The sequence below is a fragment of the Seriola aureovittata genome, chromosome 4 (assembly GCF_021018895.1).
Source record: "Seriola aureovittata isolate HTS-2021-v1 ecotype China chromosome 4, ASM2101889v1, whole genome shotgun sequence".
Taxonomy (NCBI): Eukaryota; Metazoa; Chordata; class Actinopteri; order Carangiformes; family Carangidae; genus Seriola; species Seriola aureovittata.
This window is the reverse complement of record NC_079367.1, coordinates 27,630,069-27,644,546: the sequence shown is the minus strand read 5'-3', so window position 1 is coordinate 27,644,546 and position 14,478 is coordinate 27,630,069. Positions and strand designations below refer to the sequence as shown.

The following is a 14,478-nucleotide window of genomic DNA, read 5'->3' as shown; positions in this document are numbered from 1 at the left end:
TGAGCTGGAGTGGGCGAGGAATGTGGGGCTCGTCATGGAGAGGAGAGAACCTTACGACAGACAGGGGTGCAAGATAGTATGGGAAAAATTTTACATATAGACTATGACGGATGACCTTCTAGGTGAGGGGTAGCGTGAACCTCCAACGTGTTTCGACCCCCCAGTGAAGCTCCTCTGTGACAGAGAAAGACAAGGATGGCGACACCAATGCAAAGGGGTTTATATGTCAGTCGATGCCCACCCTCAACCAACAGCAGTCCGCAGTGACAAGGAAACTCAGTGCAGGAGAAGATACGGTGTAGTGGGACAGACTGTAGTAACAACAGAAACATGTTTATAGGAGGAGGAGGAGGAGCAAGGAGGAAGAGGAGGAGGGAAGAGGGGAGGAGGGAAGAGGAGAGGAGAGGAAGAGGGAGGCGAAGAGAGGAGAAAGGAGAGGAGACGAGGAGGGAGGGCAACATGCAAACTACAAACTCATGTAAAAGGTAAATATTTCATGTTATAGATTAAACACGTGTGTTCCTGATTTATCAAGTTTTAACTACAACTTGCTCATCTCCTATTTTTCATTTAGAGAGGTGGAGAGGAGACGGGGAGGGAGGAGAGGAGAGAGGCGAGGAGAGTTAGGTTGTTATCAGATGTCATCTAACCAGATTTACTCAGTTATCAAACCAATCACAATTTTTAAACCTGTGCACAAAGAACAATGCAGTGAGCAGGAAACTAAATTCTCTGTAAAACATTATGAGGCAGTTTTACCTTCATCAGGAGACATGTAATAACTTAAGACTCCTCTGAAGGGTTTTTCTTTACAGTCAAGAGTACTCTGAACTGCCACTCCAGACTCCTGTGCCACCTACTCCCCAATCATTTTCTATTTTTATGATATTCAGGCAGCTGCAGTACAAGCCATTCCTGAAAGATTTGTTGCCCTGATTGTATTGAGAATCATGAGTTTACTGCCCTCCATTGGTCACCGTGAGGAACTTCAACACTAAAATAACGGGCAAACAGTGAGTACTAGCGTTACCAACAGTAACACCAATACTTATATTTTTATTAAAGTGCAGTTTTCTAATGTGGAGAAACTAGTATAACCTGTTAAACATGCTCATACCTGCTGGGTGTTGGTGTGACGTTAGGATATGAACCCCTCCTGTGAATAGTTTCAAACATTTTAGTGGTTGACAGGAGAAATATTTAGTTTTCTTCCTTCCTGTGTGTTTGCTTAATGCTCCTTTAGCACAGTGCATTTAAAAAACAAACAAAAAAAAAACTTCATACTCAGAATCTATTTAAAATGATTGTGGGAGGCAGACTGGAGACACATTACTATAGTTATGGTCTTAATAGCCCACCACCAGATACCAGGCTCTGGCCAAGCCTTACTCCAGGTAACTTAAGCAGCAGTTGAGTTGGATTTTCATGTGATTGGATTCAGTCTGAAAACAGTCTTCTGTCAAAGATGTTGACAGAACAAACAGAAACATATTTAAGACGGTAAATTCAGAAATGTGGCACAGTAAACTTTAAATTGATTTTTTTTATTTTTAGAACAAAACAATTCTCCATCTGCATATCAGACATGGAGACACACAACTGAGTCGGCAGCAATTAAAATAACACAAAAAGAAATAAATCAGCTACAATAAAAGTTTCAAAAGACAGCTCTTTTACAAAACCATGTTAACCACTGCCACTGAACCACCTGAGCATAAAACTTTCACATACGCTTTCTCACATGTCAGGTTACTGTATAAGCATAATACAAAAAGTAAAAAGGACAACTTAATACCGAAGACACACAGGTACTGATACTCTATAAACCACATCTGGGGCATAAATATCAAAAATTTTAAATGCCTGTTAGCATTTGTTTAGTCAGCTTAATATACCAAATATAAGGAGGGATCAATTGTATTGTGAAGAATAATATTTCACGGTAATTGAAGTGTTTTTGAAAATCAATTATCCCCAGGTGTGTTGCAAGCAGTCGTGATCTAAGTACATGTGAACATGGGAATGGCTGACCAATCTTCATCATCCTCGCTAAAAGGGTGCGTTCAGTTGGCGTGCTGAACGGTGGAGAAGCACAGTTTGAGGGTGTAAGGGTAAGGACCAGCTGCAACGAGAGGAGATTGAAATTTAGGCAACAATAAACATGACCTGTGGAATTAATCAGTCTTCTGATTAAACCACAATTATGTTTACATCTTAACAAATCTGCCTTTGTCCAAGTTACTCCAGTAGTTGAGACATGCGTCATAACTGTAACATTGTGTGCTTTCAGTTTATTACAATAGTCCTACTTAACGTTATGTTTGCATCACCTACAAATTTGTGATCTTAGATCCCACCAGTCTCAAGGTACTTGAAACAACACCTCCACCAACCCCTGACCCCAAGGGGAACAATTTGTCTTACCCATACCTGCGTTTTTCATCTGGAAGTGGTTCATCATGGCCAGGGCCTCCATGGCATCATTAATGGACTCCCACTCCAGCAGACCTGAAGCACTGCGGTCACTGGGAGCTGCACCACCTGGTGGTTAGAGGGTCAACAGGGGTCAGGTATTTGCAGATACAGAAATATCACTATCCAGTCTGAGGATCCTGGATTCTGCATTTCATTTTTGTCCTGTTCTAGATGTTTGTCAACATTGAGCTTGACAGCAAGTTTTCTTAAACTTCCCAGTTCTAAAATGCTACAGTTCTTGATTTGTGTAGCTACAGTACTTTATTTGAAAAATGTGACCTTTGTTGCTCTTATTTTAATTAGGGGGATTCCAGATGCAAAAGCCGCCACAACCAAAATTATAAATAAGCAGAATCAAAGTAGCTTACTTTTTCCTGTGAACATTTTGACGTTGACGGGGCATTTGACACCAATCTCATCACAGATCTGTAAAGAGAAAAACATTTATGGAGGGACAACAGCACTTTAAACACTTCTATTCCGACAGTCAGAGCTTGCAACAGTTATTTTAGTGCATTCTTAAATGCTTTGATTGGCCTTACATGAATTCCAATGCAATATAATACAATCAGTGGTGGACACTCAATATACGACCTGTGCTCTTAACACACATCCACATTTCTTCCTACAGACCTGAGAGAACACCTCTGGTGTGACGTCTGGCTGAGCGTTGAAGAAGTGCAACACGTTGCTCGGGTGCTGGATGCGGTTTTTGGCCGCCTGTTCTGGTGAGGTGAACCGGTTGTTTCTGGAGCCATGGAAGTCCTTGAAACTGCTTGAGCCATCGTCCAGCTCATAGCACTGACCGGGTACGATGGCTTGCTGCTTGGACACACTGCAGGGAGCGATAATTTCACACATTTTAGAATTACTTTACTGCACAAGCCAGGAGAGAAACCAGCTGTGGCGGGAGCATTGACATTTCTGATGCCCTACAAACTGGTGTATTTGGGGAGGAGGGCATACAGCTGCATGACTTGAACTACATTGCTTTGGTTCAGTAAACTAATTAATCCCCTATGTATCCGTTTGCCCCGACACCTACATTTATAGAATATAATCCATTTGTGTAAGATGCTGTAATATTCTTTCTTCAGGCATTCTACCTCACAGCAGAGTTCAGTTCTCCTGGACAACAACTACTTTTAGGGGTTGACAGGGTGAACTCACCACACATTCAGTTTCTGTCCAAAGAGAAAGTTATTGTTGAGATGAGTGATGGCGCGATCCACTGCATAGCAGTCTCCCATTTCCACCATGGCAGCCCCAGGCTTACTCTTCATGAACTTTACCTGTGGAAAGTGTCAGAGGACAGGATTGACCAGTTTTCTATGAAACAGCGCCACTCCGGCTTTAAGAGACAAAGATTCATTTGCATAAGCATTATCAGGTGTAAGATGATAGCTTGGAGCAGGGGTGTGTGTTGTGGCTGTGTGCACGCCAGGTAAATATCTGCCACTTCCAAAATGCAGCAAAGTTTCCCCAGTGTCACGCAAAAAACTAACTTTGGTTTTAAAGAGCCGTCCTTGTTTTAGTCTAAATGTCAGTTTTTCAACTTTCCTGCTGATAACGTCAGTCTGTTATTTAATGCCTTAGATACAGTCAGAAATGAAGAGATGAAACCGTTACTATTTTAAGAGCAACTATTCATAGACACGTAACAACTGCAGCTCTCTGCAGAAACAGATGGGAATTAAATGATAAATTTAACAGACCTTGCTCATAAAAGAGGAATTACCTCTTTGATGGCATGTCTCTCCTTGGTGCCAGCAACTGGAACAAATTGATTTTCTTCTCATACTTATGTGCTCCTTTTTCTCTTACTATATTTCATAGAAATATTTTATAGCAAATTGTCACCCATCACAGCAAAAACAGACACATTTATTGTCAGATACTGACCCGCTCAACATTGCCATAGAGACAGAAGATATTGAAGACACGGTCGGCATTCATCTTGATAGGATCCAATCCGTACACCATGACCACTGGAGAATCAGCGTGGGCACCATACTCGCCAGGTGGAGGGGGAGGTGGTCCATAGCCTGGCCCATAGCTTCTTCCGCCACGCCCTCTCATTGGTGGACCCATGCGTCGACCTTCATAGGGTGGAGATCCGTAGCTCTCATCATAGCCATGGTAACCACCTCCTGAAGAATGAGACAGCGAGTAAGAGAACAGAAAGTCAACTATTAATCCGGCAAGGCAAGGTCAACTCAAAAGGGAGAAGGATTTCACTTTAAAACGCTGACACTGGTTGTAGATAAAGATGGTCACTACTTCATAAATGCAGCATGTGTATGTGCCACAGTTAAAAATGACAACACAGCACCACTTAACTGCCACTGTGTGGAGGACCCGTTTATAAACTAGTTAGTCAACTTAAATACATCAGGTTTAATAATCTAGAACTGCATCTGCCTAGAAAATAGGTCAGGAAATAAACAGAAGCTGTGTGTTTAAACTTTCATAGTCCAGAAGAGATGTGCACAATATTTTGTACACGCAAATGTGTCTCCTTTCTCGTTCCCCAGTTGCGTGAGAGCCTTACCGTACTCTGGAGGGTGATCGCCCAGCAGAGCAGGCTGTCTCTGGCGCTTGTTGGGGTTGGCATTCACGTCTTCTATAAGAATAGAAGACAAAAGAGGACAAAGGTAGAGGGAAAAAAAAAAGTGACAAGATAAATATGACAAGGAGAGACTGGAAACAAGGCTGACTGCAATCTCTACATGACAATGGGATGCCTAATCCATTTAAAAATATGTATTACGGTAAACATACACTGTCGTCAAAGTCTGCCTCAGATTGCACACCATAGAGTGGATTCATTATTTGTTGGGGAAACTTTATAAAAAGGACTTCAATCAAAGTAACACCTGAGACAGACACATGCATTCAAAGATTGATTCATCTTGCCAAGCAGCACAGACATATAACCCTCCCCCCACATTACACTCCAGGCTGGCTACAACAATCAACCCAAGTGGCTGAAATTATCTTCGTCTTTATCTAAATTAGTTGAGGGAAATGGGGAGGGAGGTATGGGAATGTAACAAATAGCAAGACCGATATTAGGTTCTACAGGAACGACCCTAAAACACAAGCCTTTTTAATTCGAACACATCAAGAATGCTAAACCTTTAGCATCTAAAGTGGAACAGGGGGAAATGGCAAAGATGAGGTGGATGCTGATGATCTAGGAAGTGAAGAGGGTAAGGATATCAAACAGTCACTCTGGATAAGTATCACATTTGGCTAAATTTAAAAATAAAGTTTGTACGCTCACACACACCTGCATTGCTCCCATTGCCATCTGCATCACCATCTGTACAGGTACACAATAATCATACACAATCAGAATGGAAGCCAGGTTAATCAAACGAACATTTGTTTTTTCGGGCAAGTGTGAAATTACCCGTTAAATATCAGAAGAGTGCAGTACAACCACTCATGACAAAAGTTGTCTGTCCTCATGTGGGATAAATGTTGGAAAAAAAAACAAAAAAAAACCAACTATGTTATGCGGAAGGCGTGGTACCTGTGCAGGTGACCAGCCAGACTCTAGAAGAAATCTGGCAACAAAAATATCAAAAGCAGCTTAAATTTTGGACACCAGCAGCCACTGTGGCTGGTGGATGAAAAGCTCTCCTGGCTTTCCAGGTATGTGATGGTTTGTAACAAACATGGCTGGTCATGGATCAAGCACATCCTACATGAATTAAAATTAAATTCACACCCTTTCCCCAGATTAAAAACAGGATTTAATTCCCAAAGAAACTATGACGTAAATTCAGGGAACCACACACAAAGATGAGATTCCTGATGGCTGTAACTGCCAACAGAGGGAGTGACGAGACAGAGCGAACAAACACACAGTAGGTTTTGAGTGACATTAGAAATGCAGGCTCCGACAGAACCACAACCATCACCCTCTTCCAGAAAGAGAAAGATTAAGCCTGTATGAGAAGAAAAATGGACTCATGTCAGTCTTGTGTGGCGATGTTGGGTGCTGGGCTTTGGGGTCATGTGGTGCTGTGCGGTTATGTTCCCTGAGGAGGGTCTTGATTTACTTACTGCATGCTTACAAACAGTGGGAGGAAGACATTTGCAGCAGTAGTTCCACCACTCTCCACTCAATTCATTTCATCCCATACTCTTATCCATTTCCTCTTTTGGGGAAACAACTCTCCACCTCAGGATCGATTTGTGGTTTTATCAAGTTGAAACGCCCACTGGCGGGGTGGTTGGCCGTTTGGCTGAAGTTTCCATCCTTTTTGTTCCATTTTGGAATAGTCCGCTTACCGCCCACTGGTAGGCCTTGAGGCTGCCATAGAGCACATTTCAGTTGGGAAGCCGGCTCCTCTTAGCCGCAAATTGCCAAACCTGCATCACATGGAAGGTGTTACACAGGTTCTAGAGACTTTAAAATATTTAGAAAAAAAGCTGCACTCAAAAAAGGGATAGCTAAACAGGGATGCAATGTGGTAAGAAAATCAGAGGGAGGAAAAGATGAAGAGATGAGGAGAAAGAGCAAGAGAGAAAAGCTGAATTCCATGTGGGAGGAAACACATAAGGGGTAAAACCAAAAATGGGCCTGACTGGGCTCTGAGTGTGCTTGATGGTGTTGTCAGCAGTGTCTTGTCTTCATCAGTTGTCTTGTGTTGTCTCCAGTGTGACTGGCTACAGCTTGATTCGGGCGTGTGAGTCATCTATTGGATCAGTTGGTACAGCATCAGCAAGTGTCAGAGTGTGCTGCTCAAATGTTTTGTTTTCATGACGACAAGCATGACGAGCAACGCGGCCCGTGACAGTACAGGGAGGGCCAAGGCTTTAAAAATGTGATCTTGGTCGACTGGTTAATATCAGTATGCGTCATCTGTTGTACTGAGAGATGTCTGTCACTACTTCTGTTTGGGTGGATGCTGTGTCTTCGCTGGTATCAGTCTCCATTTGGTGTAGACAGTGGGGGTTTGTAGATGCAAGCTTTGGCCTGCTTCAATGTGTCATTCGCCTGTGTCTCAAAATGGGTTAGAAAGGAGGAAGGGGGAATGAGGGGGGAGGGACCAAGTGTAGCTCAGTGCCCAAATCTCCCCGCCCTCTAGAAGTGTGCGTTGTCTTCGTGGTTCTTGTGCTGGAATGCAGAGATGAGGAATGAGTGGTATATCAGTCCTACATCATCATGTTGAATGGGAGGTGTCTTCTAGCTTATCCCCTTGTATCGCAGGGGACATTTGGCCCTCTGTATGATAGTGGTTGTGTCCTCACTGAAGAAGTGGATACTGGAGATGGTGGTTGCTGAGTGGTGATGTTGTCAGCATGTATTCTGCCTCACCCTCTTAGCACAAGTCCTGTCCTGTGGATGTTTTTTTAATTGACTGAGATCACTGATTTATTAGGAGGAGATAAGGAGTTACATGATGTTGCAGATATAGCCTGTTTACTGATGCTGGTCCATGCCTCTGTTCTCACTTCTCAGACAAATCACACAAAAAAGTAAGTTATAGACAAGGCTATCTGACACTAGTTTGACCAACTGGTCTTTGGTCAGAGCCACTTTCTATTTTACATCAAACTCATTTTGGCTGCAAGGAGAGGGTCCTGCTGTCGACCACTTGTTTTTGTTAGATTAAACCCCCCCCCCAAAACAATAAATAACCAAATGTGGGAATTTGATGGTAGAAGTTAGATGACAGTGGAAAAGACCAGGATCAGTCTTGGTGGCAAGGAAATTTGTTTCCGCTGATTTGAAAGTTAATATCGGTTGCCTATCAAAAATCAGTAATAGCACTATAATTCTGAACTTTGACTTCATGCCCTTCTTTCACCCAAGGGACTCCAAAAACCCTGCAAATTGACAGGTGTGATGAGGAAGGCAGGAACAGCAAATGCTGGCAAACAAGACTTTGCACACAATAGGTCTGTGTCTTCATGACTGAAAAATGTATAGTGGAATCTTGAGAGGTAATAAGATGTCACTCAGCACGTCTGTTGCCTCTCTCGGGCTGCTTTTGTAATCAACAGAAAAAACTTAACGGAATTTGAACCTTGTGGAACGGAAATGCCACAGATCCTGATTCAGTCTTATACTGATTATTATTATTTTACTACAACTGCTTATAAATTAACATAAAAACATTTTAATACTCTGCAGATATGGCCTAATTCTGGCAAGTTCAATTATTCCTAAGTTTGCAAAAACTATAACCACTAGAATTGCACTAACCTATTGGAGACTGACTATGGTCCTGATCACAGGATGTATTTCTATTCCCATTTTTATGAGCCAGCAATAGCAGGAGGAATTATGTTTTTGGCTCGTTTGTCCCTCCCTTTCTCGTCAACATGTCATCTTAGTAACGTCTGGAGGGAATTTATTCAAATTTGGTACAAACGTTCATGTGAACTCAACAATGATCTGATCAGAATTTGGTGGTCAAAGCTCAAAGTCACTGTGACCTCAATGAATGTATGAATTATACATAAATCATGACAATTTAACACAAATGTCTATAAGATAAAAGTGCTAAAGTGATGACATTTTATATCCAAATGGTCAAAGGTCAACTTCACCGTGACATCATAATGTGAAAACACTATTCAATGCTGTAACTCAGGACATGGTCACCATATTTCCTGCAAGTTGATTGAGTCATAGCAACTGCCCTTCAACTGTAGCCTATATATTTTTTAAAAGTTTAGGTTCCGACAAGAAGGGGCAGTAATGTGCACCTCACTTTTTTCTACCTGCAAAAAAGCAGTCTGTCTGATCGGGGCCTTCAGGCTTTTACCAGTAAACGTAAACATTTCATGGGGTCAAGTAAACCAGAACAACAACATGCCACGATGAACTAAAACGCTAGCCTCAAGATATAGAGAGGAAAATATAGTTTACAGACATCACTTATGTTCTTCCAGAAAAGTGAAAAAAAAAAAAAAAAATACAGCCGATGTTGCTTGTGAGTAATTTAACGTTTCTGTCTGCAAATGTGTTTCTGCCATTCCCACCACAAAGCTGAGTCCTTTACCTTTAAAATATTTAGCTGCAATTGTGGCACTTCATTTCTGATCTCATGCTAAAATTATTGATTGAGTTGGATTGTAATGAGCCATCTAACCTGAATATTGTTCACATCATGTCTCTGACTGTCTCAAACTCTTCACTCCTGCTTATGACCCTGATCATGGTGTGTATTGAGAAGTGTTAGAGTAAGACCCAAAGCAACACTTCAGTCATAATGCCACACAACTTTTTCCCAAAATACAAGTTGTATACTGGGCACAATTTAAAATCCGTCTAATTAGCAGCATTATCAATGAAGGGTGTTGTCTCCATCTTTCCAGTAACCCGCTTGCTGAAACTCCCCACAGTGGCAGTAAGAGTGCTTAACACTACCAGGCTTCTCAGCTACAAAGAGTGTGTGGCATTCAGCAAATGTTTGGGGTGGTGTTCAGGTGTTTGAGGTTTTACCTGGACCTCCCAGATTGGGGTTTGTGTAGTCCCAGGTGTCTTGGTCATTCTTGAACACATTCAGGCGAGTGGGCTGCGGAAATATAATTCAGATGAACACGAGCATGAACACACTGTACAAACCATGGCCACTTAATTTATACATTTACTTTATACTTTTGTTTAGAAGGACGGGTGTAACGTCAACTCAGAAAGCCAACACTCCCAGCAGGGCTGCTGTGTTATATTGTGCAGGTATTCATGCTGTTGTGTGTTCACTGCACCCATTTTGTTTAAGAACATAGGCAATGTGTTGCAGTAGTACCTTAGCATACTCGATCTTCAGCGTGCAGCAGCCGGAATAGATGTCTGCACCGTTAAGTGATGCCTTGGCTCGCTGGGCACTTTGCACAGAGTCAAATGTAATGACAGGGTTAAGGATGAATCAGGAATTACCAGGTTATCTTAATGATGCAAACTACCAGACACCATGAAAGACTAAAAAACCCCTGCACACCGCCATCTACTTCCTTTAGTTCCTCTTTACAAAGATTTCACAATGTTTTGACCACAAATAGTCTTCCGTAGGTATTGTTTTTTCCAACTTAGAGAAGAGCAGTGTGCAGGGCTTTTGTTGCTCTCGTGCACAGGTAGTAGTTACCCAGCACATACCAAAAAAAAATTATGGATGTACACATCAAGCCATTCATCAGTCATCTTTGACTGCTTTTAGAAATAATACGTGAAATATGTCTACAGGTTCCAGAACAGGTTTGAACTTGAAACAGACATCGGAAATTGTCACAACACCAATAACCTGTCTGTTCATTCAGTTAGAACTTAGTGTTGTGGAAAGACACCAGTATTTGACACAGTGCAGTTATAATCAGAGACACACCCATGTCAGATAGCACCCATGGAAAAGGATATTCAACCATTGCCTGGACACCGTTCTTCCTGAAGATGACAATTCTCTGGACAGGACCACAGTTGTTGCAGATAGTGTAGAGGACATCCTGTGAAAATGTACAAAATTTTTTAAAAAAACACCACTGTATGCATACACACTACACAGAATCAGAAGCAAAGGTTATATCAAAGTGAGATCTGACACCAGTTTAAGAGGCACAGATGTGTAAAGTAGTCACTACTTAAGTTTGCTGTGAACCTATGAGCAACAATTTGATTTTGACTCTGGATTTTGTTTCCTTGTGCATGTCAGTTTTTTTTTCCAGACTACCTCTCACAGAAATGGCCACATTTACAAAACACAATTTCCACAATGAAAGAAACTGTGCATAAGTTTAAAGACATTCAGCACTATAGATTATTGGTGTTAGTTTACAAGATGCCATAAAGTAGTGCAAATTGAGTGGCAGAATGACAATGAAGATAATCTTAAATTGCAATTAAGTACAATAAAACAGAAAAGCAGCATATCCGCATAATAGAGAAAATGGAACCAGTTCAAGTGATTGACTTGCAGCTTGCATTCTTACTATGCAATATGTTTTCAGCATATCACACCACAACTCTGAGCCAAACTCCAGGAGCAGCAGAGTAGTATAATCAGCAAATACAATCTAAAACACCAGCCAATGATTTTCACCTATAGGTCATAACTTTTAACAGGCCTCTGTTTACTACTAACAGTATTGACATTTCAATAACACGTCTGTCAGTTGTAGAAGCTGGCACTCGCTGCAGCCCTATGGAGGTTAACTAACACCAGGCTACTACGCCACAATTTCAAGTAGAGAGACACATAGCAGCCCAAATCTTTGCATTTACCGTGGTGATGGGGTAGATGGGGTTCATGATGGTGAGCAGAAGAACATTGTTAACACTTCTAGAGTCATCAGAATCTCCCGGCCTGGAGATCTTCTGGCTAGTGGAGTAGTTGATAAAGGCTGGGTGACCGGCGATGTAAACTTGGTTGTCTGCAGCATAGGTTACAGCTGTGGATGATCCATTCATGTCTTCGTACTCCACCAATGCCTGGCGCTTCTTGGGCATCACCACCACATAGCTAAAAACAAGAGTAATGAAGGGGTTAGATAAAAAGGCGAATACTTTGAGCTCAACTATACCAAATTTGTAGCTAGTTTCCTGTAAAAAATGTTTTATTCTAAACTTATTATTGTTATTAATCTGCACTTTGAAAAGGATGCATTTTTCTATTAAAATGTCTTCCACACAAATGAAGCCGCTCTTTTTCTCTACCTGATTGCTCCAAATTCTTGCAAAGCCTCTACAAGGTCAGCTTCTGTAACTCCATCCACCAGCCCCCGGACATGCACCACCACAGATGGAAGAGTCTTGTGTGGATCTTCGTATCCCTGTACCAAAGAAAACATAATTAGCTGACATGTTCGATGTTAACATTTACTAGTCTTATTTAAAGTACTTATAAATGTTGCACGAGAGGAGCCTTCTCTGCTACACCTTGTCACCTGTCTTGAACAGTCTTCTGACATTTAAAAAAGTAATTAGGTCCCTATAAGCGCCACCTCAACTGATGCCAGACCTGTGAACTGTAACATGAATAATTACCATCTATGTGGCCCAGCTACAGATTTAGGGAATGTTGTGTCTCAGGGTGGTTAGCTGACTCTGGTTATATCATAGTGAATCTAGACATCACATCAGGAACAGACTGAGAGAAAGACACTGCATCTCTTCTCCTGGAGGCAATGTCTTAGTTGACTCACTTGCTACTAATATCCTTGTATAGTTGCAGGTTTTATATATTTTTGCTCAACTGTTTTGCAACATGTATACCTTAATATATCTAAAACGGCCACGTGTTTTGTCATTTTTGATTTTCTAAAGAAAATAAACCCTTAGTTCTTAGTTGTACAACCTGGAGATGAGTTTTCAAGTTATCCTACAATGTGCACTTTACACACTTTTATACTCAAGGAAATAACGGTGTTACTCACTTGTTGCATGCAAAGTATATGTAAATTCCCATGATATTATATGAGAATTGCTTAATGCAACATTTGTATCTGATGTGGCCGAATGCTCAAGAATCGATTCTGGATTTGATTGCGGGAACCAAACCCTCGGGATCAGGAAATCAGGATATCAGTGCTGATATCCAGTCCTCATATTTAGCATGGATGGTGGCAAACTACCATATGTTTTACTGTAGGAATATTTAGTGGTAGATGTATGTATTCGTTATGTTGTGTAAATGCATTTTATTCTATTTTTGGGGTGGCTTACTAACATCTTTTTTGGCGACGAATGAGCACTACTCCCGCCATATAAATTATGAGGAACGGGTGAAAACTTATTTTGTATTCTCATAATCGGTTGATTGTGTTACTTATTCTCTTTCCTCGGTCACGTTTGCTGTGAACAACACACTAATTAACCTCAGGTTACTCTGGGCAGCTGGGGGAGGGGGCAGTTAATTGCCGCGGTGTATAGTTGTAATGTTTAATCAGCATTTCTCCTAATCTAATGGCATGTTTTTTTTAATCAAACGTGCATGGACAACCATACTAATGTTACTTCACACAAAGCAGCGGCTGGTTTAATGCTGACCGGTCCTAATCTTAAAATGACCACTGTGTGTAGCTCACGGCTAGCACGCTGCTAACGTTACCGGTGCTAGAACAAAGCCGGGCTCAGACAAGGCCCGGCCGTGGAAACCGCCCTCAAACGAGCCTATACAGCACAAACAATTTATGTGTCGAGATGTGTCCTTGTTAGCCTCACACGTATACAACGTTAGACCGATAAAGCTAATAAAAAGCTATGAACGACAACCCTTTACTCTCTAACACATTTAACGACCTGCGACGTGTCGTGACATTTTTTTTTTTTTTTTTACCACCGCTCATTTGAATGAATTAAAATCCACCAAGAAGACTGTAACCGAGCCGGGCGGGTGTGTTATGCAAGTTAAACTAATCTCCAATGCAGCTCACACATGACCGACTCACCGTGGCCATTCCGTCGGTTTTCTGTCGTTTCGTTGCCCTGCCGTCTTCGCTGTAGTAACGGCTCGCTGCAGTAGCCATGTTGTCCCGGTTAAAAAGGATGGTGGTAGTGACGATGAACTGAAATGGACGGAAAAGTCAAGAAAAACGAAGCTCCAGTTTCCACGCCCACCACAACGCCACTGCATGCTGTGATAGGCTGAGGTAGCTCGCAATCTATTTGTGACTTGAGTGACAGCCAATAGGAGAACAGACAGTACAAACAGGCGTTGACGCGGTATTACAACAATTATCTGACTGTATACATCGCATCTAATAAATAACCAGAGGTGTATTTTTGGCTTCACAGTGAGGTCTAATAACACTTTGGAGCCTGCTGTGTTTAAAGACAAACATAATGAGTTATGTTTATTACTTTGACTTTTGTTCCTTTAGGTTGGTAGCTGTCAGTTTGTATAATATAATATCCTAGTTTGTTACATGCTGTCCTGTATTTCAAAACTTCTCTTGTCAAGAATTGCACAGTAAGTACAGTAAGAGCACTGACAGACAACTCCAATGTCACCACTACTAATAAAATATATCTATAATGAAAACCTGCAG

General features: G+C 41.6%; 1 protein-coding gene across 6 annotated transcripts; it reads right to left on the bottom strand.

The window, feature by feature from the left end:
• Nucleotides 1-1,528: 1,528 nt before the first annotated feature.
• On the bottom strand, nt 1,529-14,037 carry LOC130168210 (heterogeneous nuclear ribonucleoprotein L-like). Of its 6 annotated transcripts, none has more exons than XM_056374876.1 (14): nt 13,879-14,037; nt 12,146-12,261; nt 11,714-11,951; nt 10,853-10,938; nt 10,248-10,344; nt 9,944-10,016; nt 5,768-5,800; nt 5,027-5,098; nt 4,378-4,625; nt 3,646-3,767; nt 3,109-3,310; nt 2,844-2,901; nt 2,425-2,541; nt 1,529-2,122 (listed from the first exon to the last, which is right to left on the bottom strand). In XM_056374876.1, exons 1-14 carry the CDS (start codon nt 13,954-13,956, stop codon nt 2,064-2,066), a joined length of 1,599 nt encoding a protein of 532 aa, XP_056230851.1. In that variant the 5' UTR covers nt 13,957-14,037; the 3' UTR covers nt 1,529-2,063. The 6 variants fall into 6 exon arrangements, with proteins under 6 accessions (XP_056230851.1, XP_056230853.1, XP_056230852.1 ...); XM_056374878.1 differs by having other exon boundaries at nt 2,431-2,541; XM_056374877.1 differs by having other exon boundaries at nt 5,027-5,095.
• Nucleotides 14,038-14,478: the final 441 nt, after the last annotated feature.